Source organism: Bombyx mori, chromosome 1 (assembly GCF_030269925.1).
Source record: "Bombyx mori chromosome 1, ASM3026992v2".
NCBI classification, from domain to species: domain Eukaryota; kingdom Metazoa; phylum Arthropoda; class Insecta; order Lepidoptera; family Bombycidae; genus Bombyx; species Bombyx mori.
In genome coordinates this window covers 6,670,897-6,694,758 of record NC_085107.1, presented here as the reverse complement: position 1 = coordinate 6,694,758, position 23,862 = coordinate 6,670,897, and the positions used below count along the sequence as shown (strand labels likewise).

Here is a 23,862-nt window from a genome sequence, read left to right as displayed (position 1 = left end):
AATCCTGATCATGCAGGAGCCAGTCACCGTCGACGCCCTAGACACGTCCTTACGGATCCATCAGATCCAATAACCTTTGCATTAGATGCCTTCAGCTCTAATACTAGGGGCAGGCTTAGGGACCCCGGTAACCGTACTCGTCGAACTCGACAAAGAGGTCGACGTGCAACCTAACCCATGCATCAGCCCGCTGAGTTTCTCGCCGGATCTTCTCAGCGGGTCGCGATTCCGATCCGGTAGTAGATTCATTCGCGAAACAATTGCTCTTGAGTTGTTAGGTCTCCTTCGGAGGCGCTCGGGCAGTTGTTAGCAAATCCCACCCCTCTTGGCTGAGCCTTTGCTCGCCCACCTGTCCTGGTGAAACTGGAAAGGCCTTCGGGCCACCAGTAAACTTTCAATCATAAAAAAAAAAAAATATAGCACTGTACCTAATTATTTAAGCGATGTTATTGAAATATACATTTATATACATATTATAACTTCAACATGAATTTAGATTTTTGGGGAATTTCAAGATTTAATGGTTGAGGTATCATTAAAATATTAATAAATTTTGTAATCCTTGGTGTATTATATGTACTTATAGTAAGATTTTCACTTTGAAAAATATATCCAAATAAATTATGTTTGAACTAAAAAACTTATGCTAATGAAAATAAAGTACAGATTAAAGGTGTTTTTTTTTTTTAAATTTCTTAGATGGGTGGACGAGCTCACAGCCCACCTGGTGTTAAGTGGTTACTGGAGCCCATAGACCCATAATGTAAATGCATTACCAGGCATAATGTAAATGCGCCACCCACCTTGAGATATAAGTTCTAAGGTCTCAGTATAGTTACAACGGCTACCCCACCCTTCAAACAGAAACGCATTACTGCTTCACGGCAGAAATAGGCGGGGTGGTGGTACCTACCCGTGCGGACTCACAAGAGGTCCTACCACCAGTGATAAATGGTGGAATATGGTGTGCTTTACGGCTATTTAGCTTTCAGATTAGCATGTTCTAATTTTTCTAAGAATTGGCACGTGCTGACAATCGACTCCCACAGTAAAGGAAGAACATTGTATATTGATAATCTAAATAATCAAGCCCGCAAAAATTTAAGTATTGAATGGTTATAAAACATAACGTAAGTGAGATTTTCATGTCTATAGCTCCGGTAATAGTTCACGGCTCATCTGATGTTAATTTATTACAAGAGGGATGTGGTTTCCAGCCATGCGGGTTGATAATATGCTATACCGAATGTATCAAACTTTGGATTAACGGATGTGGTTCGGAAACAGGAGGGACTTTGTTATCTGTTTGTTTCTCTTATTTTTAATTTGTTATCTCAGGAATTGTTTGTGATGGTCCCATCCATTATTTGGTTTTGGTATCATCTACCACCACGGAATTCTCCCCTACTGCCTGGAAACCATACACTGATCTGCAATTCCTATTTAGAGATTCATGACCCGTGCCAGACCCGTAGCTTTGATGTTATCATGAGCAACAGCAGCCACTTATTCTCGTCTCCCTGCGAAGGCAATAAAAAAATTACACATGATGACTAAATGTTAGAACTTAGTAGTAAACCCCGGAACGTGAAGTTACATACTATTATCATCAGTTTCATTGTTCTACACAGTATTGTTATGCAAGATCTTCTGCCCCAATATTCAAAGGTATCATGATCGGAATTAGATATTGGGATCGGTTATCGCGTATCGCTTGGCGTATTAACAGTCAAGATATATATATACACATATAGCTGTGAAAGCCAGCTTGTATTTAATGATCCGTTCTATACAATACAGAATACGTAATCGATTCTGTCAATGTAGATATGTACGGATGCTGTACGCGTCTCAGAACCGCTCAAGTTACGTCGTACGTTAAGTTGTAGTTTTTTTTTTTTTATAGACATCTACAGCCTAAATGCGCCACCCACCTTGAGATATAAGTTCTAAGGTCTCAAGTATAGTTACAACGGCTGCCCCACCCTTCAAACCGAAACGCATTACTGCTTCACGGCAGAAATAAGCAGGGTGGTGGTACCCACCCGCGCGGACTCACAAGAGGTCCTACCACCACTAAGAAGGAAAAGAAGAAGTTGTTACTAAAACTGCGTGTAGTATAATGTACTTACTTAGTGGATTGAATCCGGTGGCCATTCTCCGAAACTACTAACAAAGGCTTTTCAAAATTTTCTTAGGTTCGTTTCGGTTCGTCGTTGCTTTTGTAATATTTGTTGGAATTTGCTCAAATCTCACCAAATCATAGGCGAGATTTAGAACATTTTATTTCTGTATTGAAATAGTTTTATCATTTATAATCATATTATCCAGGTTGCGCTTTATATTTATTTGACATGAATACTGAATATCGACCACAACTTTCACTCAATCTATCCACAATGTACACGCATGAATATGGTACCAAAAGTGGACACAAAAAACATTCTCTTATTTTGTGTACTTAATAACAAAAACTAAGAGAAAAATGATTTGGTGATGAAGAATAAGAGAGTAAAATTGTTAAATGGATTATAAGATCCAAACGATTGTTAGCGACAATGCTAGGAAATCTCATCTCGACCAGCGTTACATGTATAGCGTTATAATATAATTCACTTTTATTTATTTATTTATTTAATCAACAATGTTTCAACAGCATTTAACTAGACACAAGGTACAGAGGATGTTTTCACAAACATGAGCCAATTAAAGAAACACATTATGTTTCCAAAAAATGTTAACATGATTAATGAACACAGGTAGTCCAACTAACGTAAAGGTAAGGCAGTTAAATAGGTAGATAAATTTTGTCGAATGATAACCTTAATGTGGTACGATTACAAAAACCTCATAACTTTGCGGTTTGATTCTCATTTATTACATACGCTTTTTAATTTCCTTTGCTTCGAATTCTTCACAAACAGTAAATCACGAGTACAACTGTTTTTAGGCATATTTACGAATTGAGATTTTCATAGCAAATTCTATTTTTTTCCCAAGATAAATATTCTAATAAATCAAACAGAGTTGTGTGCTATAAATATGTTTCTGTTTCTATTTTTTTAAACAGAGCACGTTAATGATTTGTTCAGTCGCCTCCGAAGTCAGTGATTCTAATCCGCACACGCCGAAGTCCGGTTAAGATTTTTCATATTATTAAAAAATAATGAAATCACAACGCTGTTTATGAGCTAAACGTAATTCTGCATGACGAAACTAATTATAACAGCTTTCGCAACGCACTTAACGGCCGATGACTAGGCTTAATGATTGTTATCGATTTCTAACATTGGGGGAGGACTGAATGAATACACAACGGAACTCATAATGTGATTACGTGATATTCCACAGTTTGTTCATTTTCAATGCCGGAATTAAATTCTGTATATAAACAAGAAAAGACCACAAGCAATTAGGTAACAATTTTTTCTTCGGTTTGTTAAAGGATTTTCTTTTTTTAGCAAAGATTGATGAACTTTGTGTTTTTTATAAGAGTTTTTTGTCAGCTTTTTCATCAAAATATCGATATCAGGTCGAATAAATGGTTATGGTCGTATCTCGATAATTGAGCGATGACTAGTATTAAGAAATTTATACTCCAACCGGCATTGTTCTTATGTACTACAACTTGCATGAACATAAAAAAAAACTTTATTCTAAACTTTTTTTATTTATTTTCTTGGGAGGCAGATAAAGCCCATCTGGCTTCGAGCGCTCGGTGTATTTATAGGAAACATCACATCTCAGGCTACTGCGGAGGTTCTTCATTAAACCACCTTTAAAACAGCTTCTTCAAGCAAAATGGGCTGATATTAGTTCGTTCCGGAATCTTGTGGTATCGATCCGAAATAATATCTTAATATTTGTTTATTTATTGAGTAGATGGATGAACGAGCTCATAGTTCACCTAGTGTAAAGAGCTCATAGACAACAGATTGTCAATGTAGCCACCTGTCCTAAGGGGATCGTTCTAACGTAAGATCGCAATCTCAATGACCAGTGAATCTCTTAGTTAAAGTTTTGAATTGATCCCATCATTTCGTTTTTACCATCGCACTGCCCGCCACCAGAGTAGAGTTCATTAATACTATCTGGAGCCACTACGTACATGCACAGTGCGTTTCCAGAGATCTTTTTCGCCACGTACCATCCGGCTTTAGAAAGAGCTCTCCTCCGCGGTGTTTCCCGAGCGCTATGATATTTCCTTCTTCAAATGAGGCTTGTGGAGAATATTTAATGGTAGGCAGTGGCTTGGCTGTGTCCCTAGCATGGCTGAAGTCTATGGGCGACTGTAATCACTCACCATTAGATAGGCCGTACGGTCGTCTACATACAAGGGCAAAACAAATTGAATCCCTTAGTGGAAGACATACTGGGTATAGACAGATATTCTAGAAATTCTGATATACGTGTGTGTAAGATAAATGTGCGTAGTGGATCGTTGTTGGGTGAGTGGAGCGTACTTATTATAGAAGCAGTTTTATATAAGAAAAAGCGGATATTATGTCAAATCAAACATAGAACTGATAACCAAGCCATTATCATAATGCGCAAAATTCCTGATGATTTTCATTTTATGTTAACAATGTAAAGTAAGAAAGCTTAAATTGTGAATAAAAATTTATGCATTGCCTTATACTTAACACTATCACACAAAACTTTCATACTGACAGCTCCATTGATAAACATCTCAATTGGATGATTTTGTAAATAGCATTCTAGAATTTGTTGAATTTATACAATAAGATGGATTGCCACCAACATTTTTAAAACATATACATACTATCTTTGAACTATTTATCATAATATTAAATGGAACCCCGTCAAAACGCATTGCCCTCGGTTTATTATCGGAAGATCACATTCGTTTTATGAAATACGCGCAAATACCAGTAAATGACGCGCTCTCAATGTCAGCTGAAAATTTATAGAATTCGTTTTTTACTAATAATAGACTTTTCGTCTTTTAAAAGAATTTCGTTTTGTGTAGAATTCTGGCTTTATTGTTTTGTTTTATATTTCCTCAATAACTCATTAATAGATTAATAATAATTTTCGTCAGGAACATGAAAATACCTATATTCTTTATTGTCTGTGGTGATTTACCACTCTGGTTGCGGCTCATCTATGTTCTATAATTTCTTTTTATTTGTGGTTTTTTTTTTAAATAATAAATTGAAAAGAAGGAAGTTTAATTTGTCAAAGTAGAACATACGCTTGCTTTTCGGTGGAAATAATCAGAACTGAATAGGGATAATAATATAATCAAACTTAGTTTCGCGGTTATTAAAACTTATTCCTAAGGTAATCCCGGCCTCGTACCGGGGTCGTGTACCGATACGAATAACCCTTTGGACGATTTTGCATACATAAGTTCTTAATACACATTTAAGTCTAGCATTGTAGTAGATACGATACAATGTTTCTTTTTTTATTGCTTAGATGGATAGACGAGCTCACAGCCCACCTGGTGTTAAGTGGTTACTGAAGCCCATAGACATCTACAGAGTAAATGCGCCACCCACCTCGAGATATAAGTTCTAAGGTCACAGTATAGTTACAACGGCTACCCCCACCCTTCGAACCGAAACGCATTACTGCTTCACGGCGGAAATAGGCGGGGTGGTGGTACCTACCCGTGCGGACTCCCAAGAGGTCCTACCACCAGTGATTACGCAAATTATAATTTTTGCGGGTGTGATTTTTATTACACGATGCTATTCCTTCACCGTGGAAGTCAATCGTGAACATTTGTTTAGTACGTATTTCATTAGAAAAATTGGTACCCGCCTGCGGGATTCGAACACCGGTGCATCGCTACATGCACCGGACCGAACCGGTCTTATCCTTTAGGCCACGACGGCCTACAAATTAATTTAGTTAATTAGCATTTTTTTACAAGACAAGCATGAATAATTGTATATTCGTTTGCTACTATATCATACACACCTATCGCTTTTAAACGGTTTATTAATTAAAGAATTTTGAAAATTTATAAAAATGTATACATACATATTATGTACATGTCGTTAATAACAATTTTGGATTTTCTACATTTAGCAACACTGACTGCAATAACATACGACTTCCCTTATTGAGATATACAGGATACATCTAGGGAAATATGTACCCCTAAAGCAAAGTAGTTCGTGTGGAAGCAAAAAAACTCGCTTTTTTTATTACGAGTGTGTGTTTATGTATCAAAACTAATAAGTTATCAATTTTATACCTTATTTGAAGTTTCTTATGTGAAGTCTGAAGAAGTATTTATTTATCAGAGCTACGTGTGAATTTACTAGATTGCTATGGAAATCGAATTGGTCCATTTCGGTTTGCTTCGGGCGTAGTTTTCACACTCTGCCGGTTTCTCTCGCTGTACGAGTGTATGTACGTATCAACGCGTCGGGATATTGATTAACAGAAGCTCGCTGATCAATTTCTGTTCGCAGCAATTTGTGATCCTGTTTTATGAAGCGTTTTACTATCACAGAACATCAAATGCATCGATATAATAATATATATAATATATATCGATATAATAAGTTGTATATCGTCGTAATCAAACCAAAATCTGCTAAGTGCACTTTTTGAGATTTTTACTTTTTGACCTTTTCGTATAGTTCACAGCCCTATCTACCGTATAAAAAAACTTTTATGTGTCTATAGCTTTAACATTTATCTATAGCTTTCATTTGATATAATTATTAAAAATTCACCTTCATATAAAGTTTTATACGAAAATGTTTTTACTCGTTAATTCAAAATAGATTTTTTGCACATAGCAGATTTTGGTTTGACAGCGACGATATCTATATAATAATACGTGAAGCAAAAACTGTGTACCCCTTTTTACGAAAATTGCGCGGACGCAAGAGCTTTTAATTGAATATGCAATTTCGAAAAGGGCACATCTCTAAAAATGTAAAATGTTCAGGAAATGAAAAAAAACTGATTATTTTCTAAAGCAGTGTAATATTTAAAATATTAACTTTTGAGATATATTTTAGTGTTAATTAGCAATTGAAAATTACTGGAATTATTATAAAATAGGTGTAGGTAAGCCTCAAAACTACATGTATATGAAAACACGTATTTGACAAAATATGCGACATGTGCCCTTTTCGAAATTGCATATTCAATTTCAATTAACTATAATTTAATTTCGACTACTGCGGGGACCACTAGTGTAAATTTATTATAATAAGTTATTTTTGCGCAGATACCCGGGTGATCAGTTCGCTTTGGATGGAGCTCGAGACGGCTACTCCGGTGCCGGAACGCTGACGGCGGCGCAGCGAGCAGTACTACCGGCCGGTGACGCGCGCGCGCCGCAAATTGTCCGTCGCCGGAGTACCGCCCGCCACTGATGAGATAAAGGACACATGCGTTTAAATCGCATCCAGGACCTGATCGATCGCCGTAAACGTGTCTCAAGAACTAACAACATAAAATCTAATTCTTCGAATACGAATCAATTTAATAATCTTTACATACATATAAATAAAATTGGAGTGTCTGTTTGTAATATTGAAATAACCGCTTCTTACTGCATGCGTATGAATATATATACGATACATACACCACCAAAATAACATTTTTTACAATTTTTGTCTGTCTGTTTGTTCCGGCTAATCTCTGGAACGGCTCGACCGATTTTGACGAGACTTTCGCTGATAGGTAGCTGATGATATAAAGAGTAACTTAAGCTACTTTTTTAGACTAGCTTCACCCCGCGGCGTCACTCGCGGTATGATAATAACCGTGGGTAACGTCGCGAGACTCAAGCTACCTATTAATAATAAAATTTAATGTTTCCGAAGCGAAGCAAGGGCGGGTCGCTAGTCGTAAATATTTCTTTTAAACGTGAGATATATCATTAGTCTGCCTATCAAATTACGTACTTTGAAGGTATTTAATAAAACATTCTTAATGCTCCTCACAAATTTACGGGCTCGGCGAACAAAAAACGTGTGTTTTCATGAAAGAAAGAAAAAAAAACAAGTTTGTTAAAATGTCGTTGTGGGTTGAGTTAAAGGACAGCAGAATAGGATATGAGTAAGCGAAAGGAAAAAGGAAACAGCCGGATGTGCCCGGATATAGGACTCCAGAGCCGTTTCGTACGACAATCTTCTGTCGTCAGAACACAATCGAGACATCGTTAGGCTATGAACAGGACTCGATATTATTCGTAGTTATTACCTATTCATTCAATAATAATCGAAATATGATAATGTAGTTGAGAAAAAAAAAGAAAATCCAAAAAAATAATAATAGATTACTACAATTCTTATTATATTATGTAACTCTTTTTAATAGCTTAGATTAGTAGATAAGTTTGAGGTTCGGTTGGTGTGATGGAGCCCTTAGACAAGACAGTGCGGACATCGCCGACAACCTTGATACGTTAAATGGAGGTTTCAAACGCATTAGAACATTTATCTGGCCATTCAAACCGAAACGTATGGATTATTTTGCGACAACACTAAGCAAGCTCTAAACAATATTAGCTGGTAACCAGTACGCAAGACAGGAACCAGAGGTAGAACTCGGTAGGGAAATTAAGATTTCCATCTTATGTTGGAACTGTTAATGAACGATGTGGAAGTTATAGGTATGGAGTGACAGGAGCTATAAGTGATGTATATCACTCGTGTCTTCTGATCCTCAATAATTCCCTGGTATTAAGTTAAAAAAACTGATAATCTTTTAGGTTTCTTAAGTAAATTTTATACACAAATCAATGTATATTCGTCGATACAATATATGTGTGTGCTCCTTAAATAAGACCGCCGCAAATACATTTTTTCGGGCAATTGCTCCTTTTGGAATGTTCGGTAGACGTTTTTCAATTCTTTTATCATTTTTATATCAGGCTTGTTCAAACTGCTCCGGAATACGAATAGACATAGGCTTAAACCAGAAATTACGTTTTTTTTAAATTATGTTAGCATTCCGCGCTATGAAACAAATAATTCAAAATCAGCAGTGCTCAGAATCTTCCTTCTAGAGCTGAGGGTATAATCCAAGGCACGCACCTCCTATTAGTGCTCCCCGAAGATCGTATTTAAGATCGTGCCGTAAAAAAATTGAAAATTAAAATCATATTATGATATATTTTGTTTTAAGATTCAGTTCTCACTAAAATGTAAAAGTAATAACAGCTGTATTAGTCCATGAATACTGATGAAGTTTAGTTTATATGTGACGCCTTCAGCTCTAACACTAGGGGCAGGCTTAGGGACCCCGGTAACCGTACCCGTTGAACTCGGCAAAGAGTTCGACGTGCAACCTAACCCATGCATCAGCCCGCTGAGTTTCTCACCGAATCTTCTCAGTGGCTCGCGATTCCGATCCGGTAGTAGATTCATTCGCGAAACAGTTGCTCTTGAGTTGCTAGGTCTCCTTCGGAGGCGCTCGGGCAGTTGTTAGCAAATCTCACCCCTTCTGGCTGAGCCTTTGCTCGCCCACCTGTCCTGGTAAAACTGGAACGGCCTCCGGGCTACCAGTAATCCGTCAATCATAAAAATAAGTTTATATAACGCGCCATTTCATGTCTTACTTTTTTTAGGCCGTAAACATAACCCGGCTTACCCAGTTTTAGAGAGACCGCCGAGTCTACCTTCGCGTTACATTGCTAGTTAACGAAATTTGAATTTTCTAAAATTATAAAAATTTCAGTATATATAGTTAGCTTATTAACGTTTCGGGAATACATAGTTAATTTTACATCTCATACACGAACGGATTATTTACAGTGCTGTTGTAGGTGGATAAATTCTTTGGAATAGCCCATACGTGAATAGTAAGATAATAAAGATTAAGTAGGTACATGTATTTTTAGTAAATTAGAAAACTATTGTATGTTTAGATATAGTGGAAGAAAAAAAGACAAAAAAATATATAGTATATAATATTGGAATCAATCAATTTATCTAAATCTATATAATCGTCAATAGTAGTCTTGACACTTTCGATTTAGAATAAATAGCATATAATAAATATTCGGTCAGCTATTAATTTCATTAATCATAATATACACACAATAGTAAGCTGAAATAATTTACATTAGATTACTAACACATTTCTTTGCTTAACTTCAGACTGTCGTTAAATGTAATAACAAAATTTTGTTCGCACAACATATTTCTTGTGAAAGGAATGTTTACAAAACGAAAAATAAATCGTCTATCTCTTGTACAGACACAACAAGATTATTTTCTTAGATATCAAAGCGACTATTTATAGTAGGCGTTTTAAGGCTTATTGATTTTATACGAACATAACTCAGTCAGATATTTCACTTTTATGTTGGTTTATCACGTTATTTTTCGTTTCTCCCCCACACTAATGATTTAAAGCTAACTTTATGTCAGAATAAACGTTTTTTTTATATATAACAGCTTCAGTAGTTTATCGTTAGAGCTATCGTATACTTCTCAATATTCTTCCACCATATAGCTAATTAATCACTTGTCAAAATTTGCTTCTCACAACAACGTAAACAAATTCAATATGATTGTCTTGCTTAATAAATATCCTGTAAACATTTTAGCGGCAAATCAAATCTTTGTCGATTTGAAGGTAAAGCACAATTTACATATCCTTCATTCTATCAAATAACTTGGACAGTAAACAAGGACACGTGAGAAAGGGTAGAACGATTATTGCATATTTCGTCATACTTGTGTTCACGGGAAATGTAGCTGCTACCAACTACACTTTTATAAGGTTATCAATTAAAAAAAAGCTTTTGTAGTGTTACTAATAAAATTTTACTACGGAAACGCGAGAGAGAACCTAACAAGATCATTTAAATTTTAACACCTTTAAAATTAAGGAAGAAATTAATAAAATTCCAACAATTTTTTCAAGCACTGAAAACGAATTTCATTACTGAGCTTTGACATAGCGCAGACGGAAATCAAACGTTGATGTAGAGGAAATACAGGAATGTTGTTAGTAGGCATGAATGTCTTTAAGGCGATTACGCCGGGAGAGAAACAGGGTAAAGCGAAGCTAGTCAAGTCTGTGGTAAGGATAATTTGTAAGAAGTGTTTGTGAAGTGCCAAGTCGGTCATATTGTTTAAAATTTTGAACATAATTTCAATGTAAAAATTTTGGATAACATTACCTTTTTTTTTTTTTTTCAAAATCAAATAGTGCGTTTGCCATTTCAACATTTAAGAAGGGAAAGTGTAAAGGTATATTTCTAATAACGAATTAATTCTTCTAACAATTTTTGTACAACGAACACTTTTACTTTTTAGTAGGAACTTTCGAAACCTAATTATTTCAGTCTCCAGTATTAATGAACTGTACTGTCATCCTGCACTAAGAGACAATTTTAAGGCACTAAAATTGTTAAATAGTTTACGACCGACTATGTATAATGGACCTAATACTGAACGGGTTCACATTTTAATTTCGAACATTATATTATTGCAATCATAACGTCTATATTAAAATTCATAAAGACAATTTAAAAGTATCGATAAAATCGATATTCAATTTCAAAGATCTCACAAATTTCATCAGTGGGAAGTATAGATGATTGAGGTTCATTATTCAATGTTTTATGTATACAGTGAACCCTTTAAATATATATTGGTTTTTCATAAATAAGTGGACGTTTGGGAAACTATTTTCCTGAATATAACACTATACTCGTATGCTAAGTGTAAGAAATTGTTAACTTTCATTGTTAGATTAGGATTTAGATCGCTTACACACCACTGCTTTTAATTGCCAAAACTAAAACGTTAACTACCTATCGCCAGGCCATCCAAAGCAGATACTGACGACCTTCCTGAAAAAAAGTTTATATTAAAATTGAATAGAATAATGTATCAAACAAAAAAACAACAAAACTCTTACACTATTTGATTATACATAAATATTACAGAGTTTTCTGATATTTTTCTGTGATAAGTTTTTTTTGCCCTGGTAGGCAGATGAGCATACGGTTGACCTGATAGTGGCCTACAATGGTTACAGTCACTCGTGAACGTCAGCAATGCAGCCGCTTTCAGACTACGCTATAATATAATAGCATATAGTATATAGCTCATAGCACAACAATATCGCACACCATACATTTTTTTTTTATTGCCTTTGTAGGCAGACGAGCATACGGCCCATCTGATGGTGAGTTGTTACCGTCGCCCATGGACTTCAGCAATGCCAAGGACAGAGCCAAGCCGCTGCCTACCGCTTAATACTCTCCACAAGCCTCGTTTGAAGAAGGACATGTCATAGCGCTCGGGAAACACCGTGGAGGGGAGCTCATTCCATAGCCGGATGGTACGTGGCAAAAAAGATCTCTGGAAACGCACTGTGGATGGCCGCAGTGGCTCCAGGTAGTATGGATGAACTCTACTCCGGTGGCGGGCGGTGCGATGGTAAAAACGAGACGTTGGTATCATCTCGAACAATTCCTCAGAGCACTCCCCATGAAACATGCGGTACAAAATACATACTTAGTTATGGACACGTTCACACTGTACTGTACTATATATTATTGGCTAAGTATAGGCTGCTATACTATATGGCACTATAGTATAGCGTAGTCTGAAAGCAGCTTGCTAGAGGCAGAACGAAGTCGCCGCTTACCCTGTGAAGTAACAGTAAAAACAAAAGAATCCTTTGATGGCTTTTAGAGCTGTTTCGTATTGATTACTTGTGTGTTAAAAATTAAGAAATTCCGATTAATGATTTCAAAATGTTACCTTATCTGCATCACCTGCTGAATTATTTTTGGTAATTAAAACTAGTGGTGCTGACCAATTGTGTAATAGGTACCCTTGTATAATCTAATACTTGTTATGCTACTAGATTTTCGGTTTTATCAATGTGAATAATTTTATTATCATTAAGTATTTTTATCATGTTTTGCCATATAAAGATATAGTTCTTGCTTTACTATGTATCTGTTAACTATTTTATTAAACCCAAGTAGATAATTTAAATATATGTATATCGTAATGACAAATTTTATGTAACTTCTCGATGTGCGTAGGACAAAGATTTTTCCAACAAAATACTGAAATACTGTCATGCTGCAAGTGCTGTTAAATTGTCAATATTTAATTGAATTCCTTTACGAATCATGGCGCATTCATTCTACTCGAAGCATTGTCAGACTAGGAATCTTCGACTTCTCTTCTCCTATGCACAACAGAATAATCATCGAGCGTCGAAATGCCATTGTGGATTTAACAATAGAAACACATATGTGCTGCGAAATTTGAATTCATTTTCTGGATTGATTTTTGAACATTGGCAATTTATTGCAACATATTAAGGCGTGGTACATGAGCCTTCCGTCACTCTTTGAAATGCCATTGTGAACTTAACAATAAAAACACATAAATATGTTGTGAAATTTGAATTCATTTTACTGATTGATTTTCGAACATTGGCGATTTATTGCAACATATTAAGGCATGCTACATGAGCCTCCAAATAGCTTTTCGAGTTGAACGGCAACAGAAATGCTTTATACTGAATTGCAATTTTATTAATCTAATACAATTAATATTTTTGTTAAGTAACTGCAATTTTTTGGTATTTTTTTCTTATTTTCAAAACTAATTTGACGGATACCTGCGTGTTCAGTAATCATGTAACTCATATTCTTAGATCTAGTGTGTAAGTTTGTGTTACCCTTTTCCTACATCTTACTTTGTCTTAAGTGCTGATTTATTAGTATTAAATATCTATGCTATTTATATTTGTCACTGCTAAAAATAAATGTGTCTATCTATGTATTCGTTGTTTCATTTCATCTAGAGACAACTATAATAGAGCAGATAAATCGCCCTGCAAATGAGGTAAGTTTTACTGCGGCCACCAGGTGTTTGTCTGGAACCAATTTGAATCAAGTGGTCCTAAACCAAATCATTACGATTAAACAATTTGTAATATTTATGGAAAAGTTAATGAAAGAACAAATTTTTGAACTAAGACTTCCTCAAAATGTATATCCGCAAATTAAAAAATAATGTTTTTCTCGTATTAAATATTGAAAACGTTCACGTAACGTAAGCGAAATTGATTGAACGTTCTCCTGTAGACTGAAAATTGAATTAAATCTCGCAATTCGCAGACCTACGGAATAATACAAAGCATTTAGAACATAATAAAATTGAAACGTCGCTAAAAGTTGACTTTGAAGTTACATTTAACAAAAGAAATCGAAATCCTTTTAAAATGTAAGTAATTGAAAATGGAATGGTTATATAAATAAAATTTATTTTGAAATTCCATTTTGCTGCTTGCAATTGCTGCTTGAAATACGAGTTGAAGAGGTCTCGGTAACTAGTGCTTGGGCTTCATTAAATGATTACTCGTCTAAATTACAATTAAAAAAACGAATAACTACATAAAAGCGTTTATGTGTTTTTTCCATTCTCTGAAATAAAATTAAAATTTACTGAATTAGTTATTCTGCGGAGTGTTCATGAGCATTCGGTGTTTATTTTCTTTATTTTGTATATTGAAATATTTCTCGTCAGTCATCGCGAATTAAACTAATGAAGCATTGCTGAGGGCTTGAATGGTGTCATAAAAATATAACCGTTTTTTATGACTTCCACGTTATAAAAAGCCTAGCAGGCATTGTATTATTATGGGGCACTTTCGTACACACTCCAATGTAAACATTGAGAACGAGTGGAACGGAGTGTTAATTATTCACGACATAAAACCCTTCTTGTAATTTTGTCGCACGGAACCCTTGACTGTTTTGTTTTGTAAATATTTTTATAATTTTAACCCAGAATATTTTTACTTATATATTGTTAGATTTGGAGCGATATATACTATGGTACGTATTGTTATGAATACGTGTGGTTGTATTAGGAAAAATATATTAATTTAAAATAAAAGTATAGATTTGTAAATTCCAGTGCGGATTTTTTTACTTCGCTATTCAGTTGGTACTTACTCCTCAACTACCAAACGAGGCACACAGAAAATTCCTAGTAGGTTATTACACCCATACACCGATGTATTTAAAAAAAATCACCCTCAGCATTGTCGCCCTACTATGTCCTTAACAAAGATTAATAAATATGAAGCGATGACGCAGGGAAAAGACAGTAAATTTATTAAATTGATTAATTTTTTTACACAAAAGCGTTGAATTAACATTAATGGGACGTTCCTACCAGACTACGCTTTAGGCTCAGATAACAAGCGATATATTTTAAAAAAAGTTAAATTACTAAATAACAGCTTCCGTAGATTAAAAAAATATTATATTTGTATTACCCAGTGAATTCGAAAATACAATTGCAAGTGGTTGGAAGCAACAACAATAATAGGGGTTAAAGTATGAAATTGCCGTTTTATTGTAATAGGTATATATTTCGAATTGACATAGAACCCTCATGAATTGAGATTTTTGAGTGAAACTTTTTTCAAACGGTACCTATGAGGTTCTTCTTTTAAAAAATGTGCATCATTCGATTATCTACTTTCAATTGTTTTTTTCATTCAGCTTAGACAAGAAAGATGTATATTCCAATATTCGAGACTTTTGAATACGAGTTCCAACGCGGAACTAACACTGCAGAAACAACTCGCAATATCAGTTCTGTGTTTGGAGAGGGGACTGTTAATGAACGCACCGTGCGATTTTGGTTTAAACGCTTTCGTGATGGAAATTTTGATTTGTAAGGTATGGTGGAAGCCGATCCGAGGCAAACTACCTAGGAGTTAGCGGCATGTTTTAATGTTACCTTACCAACAATATTAACTCATTAACTCAATAAAATAAAAAATTATGAAAAAAGGGAGCCACATGATTTGATTGATCTGCAGAAAGAAACGCGTGTTGAAACTTGTGTTGTCTTGTTGAATCGATACAAAAATGAAGGAATATTAGATTGAACTGTGACATGTGATAAGGAGTGGATTGTTTACGATAACCGTAAGCGAAAGTGCAATGGCTGACCCCAGGTCAAACGCCACAACAATGTCCTAAAGCAAAGCTTACCAATAAAAAGGTAACTTTGGTGGTCTCAGCATGGTGTTATTCCTATAGCTTTCTCCGATCTGGTCAAGCAATAATGACAGGTGTCTACTGTGCCGAACTCCGAACAATTATAGCAAAACTTGCAGTGAAACAGCCCCGAGCCATGAATCGATCTTCACCAATATTGCTCCATGATAACGCGAGACCTCATAAAGCACGAGAAACCCTTTTAACTCTAGAAGAACTGCAATTAGAAACCATTCGTCAACCTCTGTATTCGCTAGACCTTGCTCCAACGGACTACCATTGTTTTCGTGATTTGGACAATTTTCAACGTGATAAAGTTTTCTTCCCAGGAAGCAGTACAAAATGCTTTCACACAGTTTGTAGTATCTAGATGACCAGAGTTCTATAGCAAAGGCATAAATTACCTTTCTATTAGATGGCAGCAATTCATAGATAATAATGGTAGATATTTTGATTAAATAAATATGTTAAATGAAAAAAAAAACTAATTTCAATTTTTCAGTACAAATCGGCAATTTCATACTTTAACCCCTAATAATAAAAATGTGTGCAATTTACACGTGGTAGAAGTGAACCTTTCAAAAACTTTGACTTCAAGATAATCAGACGAATATAAAATTTCGGGAAGAGGATAATTGTAGGTTTTAGTAATGATAATAGTGATACAAATTTTGATAATTATTATAAATGTAAATTTAATGTAATATTACATAGATTTATTTAGAATGTATTAAGAACGAATATTAAGTACGAAGCAGAGCACAAATAGAACCACGAATATAAGAAACACCGTATAATGTTTCCTATCTCATTTTCTCCCACGTTAAATCTTATGAATTTATGTGTTTGTCTCTTTTTACTGTCGCTTTTTCGTTTCATCGACTTTCGGATCACAACGACGCTAAATACGTTTTCATTAAAAAAAACGTTTAGGTACTGATTAGATGGCAAGGCGTCTTGTGACTTGTTGAGCGCGCACCATTACCACCGCCCTGTATTTCTGGCACGATACAATACGGCGTCCGAGGGGTGTTACGATACATTAAACAAATGAGACTCAGAGGTGGGCTTATTCATTATTCTTTGTTGTGAAAAAGAAAGTAGTTGACGACACACAAATGACGTAATCGACAAACCTGATAAAAGAAACAACAGGGAACTTCAAGTGTTTTACCGTAACTAATGAATACATTGGTCCCTTTAATATTCATTTCCTTTAACGGATGACCGTGGGTGAATCGTCATTCAATCAATTTGAATAATAAACGTAGTGTCATTTTGAGACACTCTTGAATCATTTCCAGACTTGCATTCCATATTCCTTCAATAACTGTACAATAAGTAATGAAACTTATTTATTTTTATTGTTCAGAAACTAGGGGTTCAGTAGGCAAGTTTTCAACTATTTCGACTGAGCGGTTTCCGCTTTTTCTTCGTATCTGTACAAACTCACCATCTGACTTAAGCGTTTACAGCAGCATGTAGATATCATGATATGAATATTTATTTATTTATTTATTTATTACACTTCATGTAAAATTTACATTGGCGGACTTAATGCCTAAGGCATTCTCTGCCAGTCAACCAAAGGTAGTGCAGAGTGGATAGTGGTAGGTGCAATGAAATTTATATTAAGTTACAAAAAGTATATACATACATACATACATCCATACATACATCCATACAATAGTTATATAGTATTAAAAGGAATATATTAATAAATTTCTTTAACAAATAACTTCATCTTAATAAGTTCATGATGATTCCGCTAACTTTTCCAACAACATTCGCCGAACCCTTAACATAAACGTGCAACGGTTAGTAATAGTCCTGATCTCGTGAGGAAGTGCATTCCATAGCAGAACAGATTGCACGACGAAAGAGTTACGAATACCATCGCCTTGGGACATCGTTCTCCACTGTTCGTAATGCAAAAAACGCTTTTTAGCAATCAAGATGACGATACCTACCCGTGCGGACTCACAATATGCTAAATTCTCATTTGCACAGGTTTCGTTTTTACAGATGAGGTACTCTTGTACCTATGTAATTAAAAAAACTTTTTAAGGCTTAATCTCGCGTTTTTCTAAGTGAAAACATCTCTAGCCGCGTTGAGCACTTTTTGGTAGGAAAAAATCTTATGGGTTCGCGTCACCGACATGCTAATATTACGTATACACTTATAACACATCGTAAATACCTTACCGTATGCTCTGCGCATTAGCGTTTTTTGGATGGGTGAAATCTTGTGAGTTCGTGTCACCGAGATGCGTAATAGCAATAAATCTGTAGCTAAATACAACTGCAACATTAGGACTATTTATATCTTTACAAGTAAAATTCAAAAGGTTTTGTAAAAAGTATTTGAATATTAATTGTTATTTCAATTAAATTGTATTTATATTTTGTCATGATCTAATACAGCCCGTAATGTATTTGAATAATAAATAGACCATAATATGAACATGTCTATAATGAAATTGTTGCTCGAAGTATCAATAGATGCGAAAATCAGATTAATGTTGATGATTGTAAATAGAATGAAATTACAAAAATTTTAATACAAAAACTCTAAGTTACAAGTTTTCACTTCTATCGGATGTCCCTATGATTGCCAATATTTATTTTTATTTTCATTAATTAATTCCAAGGTTTCGTTCGAATACCTACTTTACGGTTATCGTAACGACATGAGAACCCTCTCATCGTAGCCGCTGGAAACTACATACCCGACCCAGTAGACCGAATGGTAAACCGTCGACGTCGCCCAAAGCACGTCATTACGGATCCTCCTGATCCATTAACGGTGCTTTTAGGCACCACAAGCATCGGTCACAGTCCTCGTCGAACCCGTCGCTTGCGACGAAGGGCTCGACGAGCGAACTAACCCATAGACAGCTCACTGAGTTTCTCGCCGGATCTTCTCAGTGGGTCGCGTTTCCGATCCGGTGGTAGATTCTGCGAAGCACTGCTCTTGCTAGGGTCAGTGTTAGCAACTCTCCGGTTGAGCCCCGCGAGCTCACCTACAAACGTTAGGGTGAAGCTGAAATAGCCTCTCAAGGCTATCAGCATAGGTAGGAAAAAAAAAAGTTATCGTAAAGGTAGTTTTATTTTTATCGCAGACGCTGTTCGAGGGTATCATATTTTAAAGAAAGAAGAACTTTTACTTAAGAAAATCGCCTACGCGACTTGAACAAAGGCGTAGTCGGATCGCTCAATACGAGTACAACAGGCGCGATCACGCCCAGACGCTTCACGGCTTTGTTGTTTATCGTGAGAATGTTTCGTGAATAAAAATGTTCACTGTCCTTAGTGCGAGCCTTTTAACTTCTCGATCGCGTTAAAGTTAACTCAAGTTTGTATGGAGTCGGGACAGCTTCTCTTCGTTTGTCGATAGGAGCATTGTTCTAACTCAATACAAATTTGAGTTAACTTTTACGCGATCGAGAATTTTAAAAAACTCGCACTAAGCACAGTGAAATTATTACGAAAAAAACAAAACTGGTACCCATCCAAGTATAGTCGGTTCAATTACACCATCGCATAGCCTCTTAGGCCACTACTGCTACTAAATTAGGCAAGTGGCAGTCAAAACTGTTAGACTACTCCGTTGTAACTATACTGAGACTTTAGAACTTATATCTCAAGGTGGGTGGCGCATTTACGTTGTAGATGTCCATAGACTCTAGTAACCACTTAACACCAGGTGGGCTGTGAGTTCGTGCACCCATCTAAGCAATTAAAAAAAATGAAAAAATACTATTCATTTTTAGGAGAAGAGTTTCACACGAAACACCAAAGTCCCATATAAAAGTTAGGATTTGTAACGAAATGAAAAACAATATCGTAAATAAAAATGATTAATATTCTTAATTGATAATGGATACAAATTTGTTAAAGAAATTCGGTTTTAACAACATTATAAAATTACATATTTCGATCGTTACACTCATGCTATCTGAACGATTTACTTTCGTTATTACATACAAAAATTTAATTTATATTTAATATTCAGTAAATAAAATTTTAATACATAACATCATTATTCAAAGCAGACAAAGCACAAAACGAACAATAAATACAACATCATTTTTTTCTTAACAGGACACTATTAAGTATAATTTAAATAATAAAGAAGCACAAAAAAAAACATATTTTATATATATATATAGACAATGCGTATTTATCGTAAACATTTGCGCAGTGTCTCGCGTGGCCTAATTAAATTTTAATTATAATTAAGTAACGTTATATTCACTAAGATTTACATTAATTACATTCACCAGTGGAGTTCTTAAAAACTACGAGGGTACGTCAAGTCAACATCGGTGTTTTGTTCATGAAAATAATTAATTACGTATCGATTAATTTACTTTTCACCTTAATCGAAAATTAAGTGGAGAAGAAAGGTCACACAAATCATTATAATTATTTTTTTTTTAAATCTAAGGGACAGTAACATATTACACCCGAACTGAAAACCGAGTGTCGAATACTAATCACATTCTCTTTTGATCGATACAATTAGAATTAAAAAGTCACATTAAATAACGTTATTTTAAAATTTAAAAAAAAATGTCATGGCTAAATCAATACAGAATTAAAAATCTCTTTGTTGTAAACAACAAAAGTCTTCGGATCGAAAACAAAGTCATTCGATAATATATTATGATAAATGTAAATAATTATTAATCGATTAAGGTCAGTGTTTGTGAAAATAATATTTTAAATCTTTCAGATAAAACTATCATATCATCGAATGATACGATTTTTATACTCGGAAAAAGAAACAACACTACAGATAAAATGGTGTCAACTATTTCTATTGTCTCATGTCTCCTTCGAGATACCTTCGATTAATTCAGGTAAAAACTATATTTGTGAATTTTTTTAAAATCTTAATGTACACTATTCATCAATTACTTAATGTTAAAAATAATTAGTACACTAAATAAATAATTATAATAATTAAATCATAAAAGAAATAAAATTAATCTATTTTTTTTTTGTGACACGAACGTCAGAAGTTGTACTTCTTTGATGTTACCGCACGTGCATCATGAAAAAACATTATGTGTATTGAAAACACACATAATATCTTCTGTGGGATAACATACTGCTAAATTTCGTTTACAATGCGCGCTCAAACAAGTACAACTATGAAATTGAAAAAGAAAAAAAAATGTTGTTTAGATACAGATATATAATAACACGCATACAATTATTTACGTATAATTAAGTTTTGTGACAATCATCACTTGTATTATTTAACAGTCCACATATGTAAATAGACGAGATAGAAAAGATTTAAAGCTTTTTTTTAAGTTTTGCCCCTCAAAGTGAATACAGCTTAGCCCTCCGAGAATCTTCTTTCATCTGCAGACGAGTAGTTAATGAACTCGCATTAGTCTTGAAAGTAGATTTTACAAACTGGAATATTACGGCTCCTTATGAAACAAATTGAATTGCAAAGTGCAATTTTCTTTATGAAAAAACTTTAATCGTGGTTCGTTCGTTTAAAAACTTTTAAGGGCGCTTTATTAACTGTTAAGCTAAAATGCGTTTTCTTATGTAGTGGAATGAATATGAATAGATTTTTTTTTTTTGTTTTAAAAGTCTGGATCCGTTTATTCGAAATAATATTATTAGTTGCTCTGAAGAATTTAAATATCTTAATTCATGCGAAAATAGTGTAAGACGGTGATAAGTGCAGTTGTGTTTGGTGCGAGCTAACGTTACAAGACTATGATGGTTATTGGTGGAATTTTTTTTTTATTTGCCGGATAATAATTGGGCTTTTAAGTAAGCAAACAAAACTCTGTGAGCGCCGGGCTCTAGTCAATATTTCCCGTTGAATAGAATATTCTTTGATCAACGACTTTAGCAACGTAATCGTATGCAATTCGATGCAGCCCTAAAGCATCGAACTATTCGTAAACAAAGATTCGTGACCGCATCATTCGAGGCACGACACAAATTAAATCGACAAGCAAACTGCACACGATAATTTAATGTACCTACACTCATCGTCATTTTTCGAAAATTCACCTCATATTATTACGATACATCACCAATTTTCCAATCAGATAATCTAGAAACCTTTATTTAGTGTAATGGAAAAAACGTCGATTTGGAAGGAAGTATAAATGAAAATACATACGACTACTAAAGGGTGATGAAAAAAAAAGAAGAAAGTAAGATTTTAAAGCGTTTTCGTAAACATCGATAAACTTTATACCAATCAAATTTAACACGAAATAGAAATTTTTTTAAAGCCACTTTTTTTTGTAATGATTGCTTATATCAAATTATCAACCAACGGCACCTTTGCTTTCGAGATTAACTAATTTTCATTGTTTTACAAGCAACTTCTTTATTATTCTTTATAAGATCCTAAAAGGGCTGTTTTACACAAGCCGAGTTTCACGAATGTTTACATACGAGAATATCGGATCGACGTCATGTTTATCGTCTATCGTAATATGAGTGGGCGATCGTACGATACGTTTTCCGGAAAATGAACGCACACGATACTCTCGCTACGATTCGAGAAACCCGTAGTGTCAGCTCCGATGTTAATAATCGTATCGTTATTAGACCGGCGGTATGGTCCACAGCACGGCCGTCTTGTCGGCCGAGGTCGATAGAAACGAGAAGTCGTCGGGATGCCATCGGGCCGAGATCACTTTGTCCGGATGTCGAGCGACGGGCACGCTTGGCAACGGACAAGTCAAATCGCCTGCGATACAAAACGACCCATCAACATTCAAACACGTACATTCACATATTTCTCAAATAAATTACATAATAATAACATAATTATTAATTACATGATTACATAGTTTAGTGGTGATAGGACCTCTTGTGAGTCCGCGCGGGTAGGTGCCACCCCACTTATTTCTGCCGTGAATCAGTTATAACGTCTGCCTTACTCTTCAAACCGAAACACGTTACTGCTTCACGGCAGAAATAGGCAGAGTGTTGGTACCTACTCGTGCGGACTCAAAAGAAGTCCTACCACCAGTAATTACGCAAATCATAATGTTGCGAGTTTGGTTTTTACTACACGATGTTTTTCCTTCACCGTGGAAGTCAATCGTGAGCATTTGTTGAGTACGTATTTCATTAGAAAAATTGGTACCCGCCTGAGATTCAAACACCGGTACATCGCTCAACACGAATGCACCGGGAGTCTTATTCATTAGGCCACGACAACTTCTAATTAATATATATATATATATATATATATATATATATATAGATTGTTACCTTGCAAATCGGCAAGCACGACCCTGCCGTCGTAGCCGGCAGTCAGCAGATAGTACGCGCCGGGAGAGAAACGAACGCTACGGACGTCGCTCGAGTGCGGCGTGAAACGCTGCAGGGCCCTCGAACCCCGTACGTCGTGTAGCGCGCAAGTTCCGTCATCGTGTCCGCACACCAGCAGCCGCCCGCTCGGGTCGACCGCGAGTGACGCGACCGCTGAACCCTATACACGAAAATAAAATAACCCTTAGAATCGTATTTTTTTTTGAAGTGAAACTTCTAATGCTATTTTCAACAAGGTTGCGTTAAAAGTTTAACGCTACCATACTAGAAAGAGACAGAGCATGAGTGAATGCATGGCAATCAAACACATGCGCGAGCGTTAGCAACGGGTAGCGTCCAATATTTTAATGCAGTATTTAATGAGTCTTTATATATTCATTCAGCATTCGCTAATTACAGGAACAATCTCATTTAAAGATGAAAAATAACGAAAACCACAATACTACACATTGAATAAGAAGTTTCACTTCATTCACGTGCACAAAGTTGCACGCGCACCGTTTATTTTAAAGTACCCGCAAAACATAATC

At 35.3% G+C, this 23,862-nt stretch overlaps 2 protein-coding genes across 2 annotated transcripts in view; one reads left to right on the top strand and one right to left on the bottom strand.

Annotated features, from left to right (window-relative positions):
- LOC105842162 (uncharacterized) overlaps positions 1-13,766 on the top strand; it is a 126,054-nt gene extending 112,288 nt beyond the window's left edge. Inside the window, exon 10 of the mRNA XM_012693510.4 lies at positions 7,220-13,766. Within this exon, the coding sequence (XP_012548964.2) occupies positions 7,220-7,284 (65 nt within the window). The 3' untranslated portion in view covers positions 7,285-13,766. The remainder of the gene's footprint in view (positions 1-7,219) is intronic.
- A 6,081-nt stretch (positions 13,767-19,847) lies between these two features.
- The window catches only part of LOC101744420 (WD repeat-containing protein 47), a 62,464-nt gene continuing 58,449 nt past the window's right edge, over positions 19,848-23,862 (bottom strand). Inside the window, exons 9-10 of the mRNA XM_004929760.3 lie at positions 23,273-23,492; positions 19,848-22,742 (exon numbers count right to left, since the gene is read on the bottom strand). Of these exons, the coding sequence (XP_004929817.1) occupies positions 22,597-22,742; positions 23,273-23,492 (366 nt within the window). The 3' untranslated portion in view covers positions 19,848-22,596. The remainder of the gene's footprint in view (positions 22,743-23,272; positions 23,493-23,862) is intronic.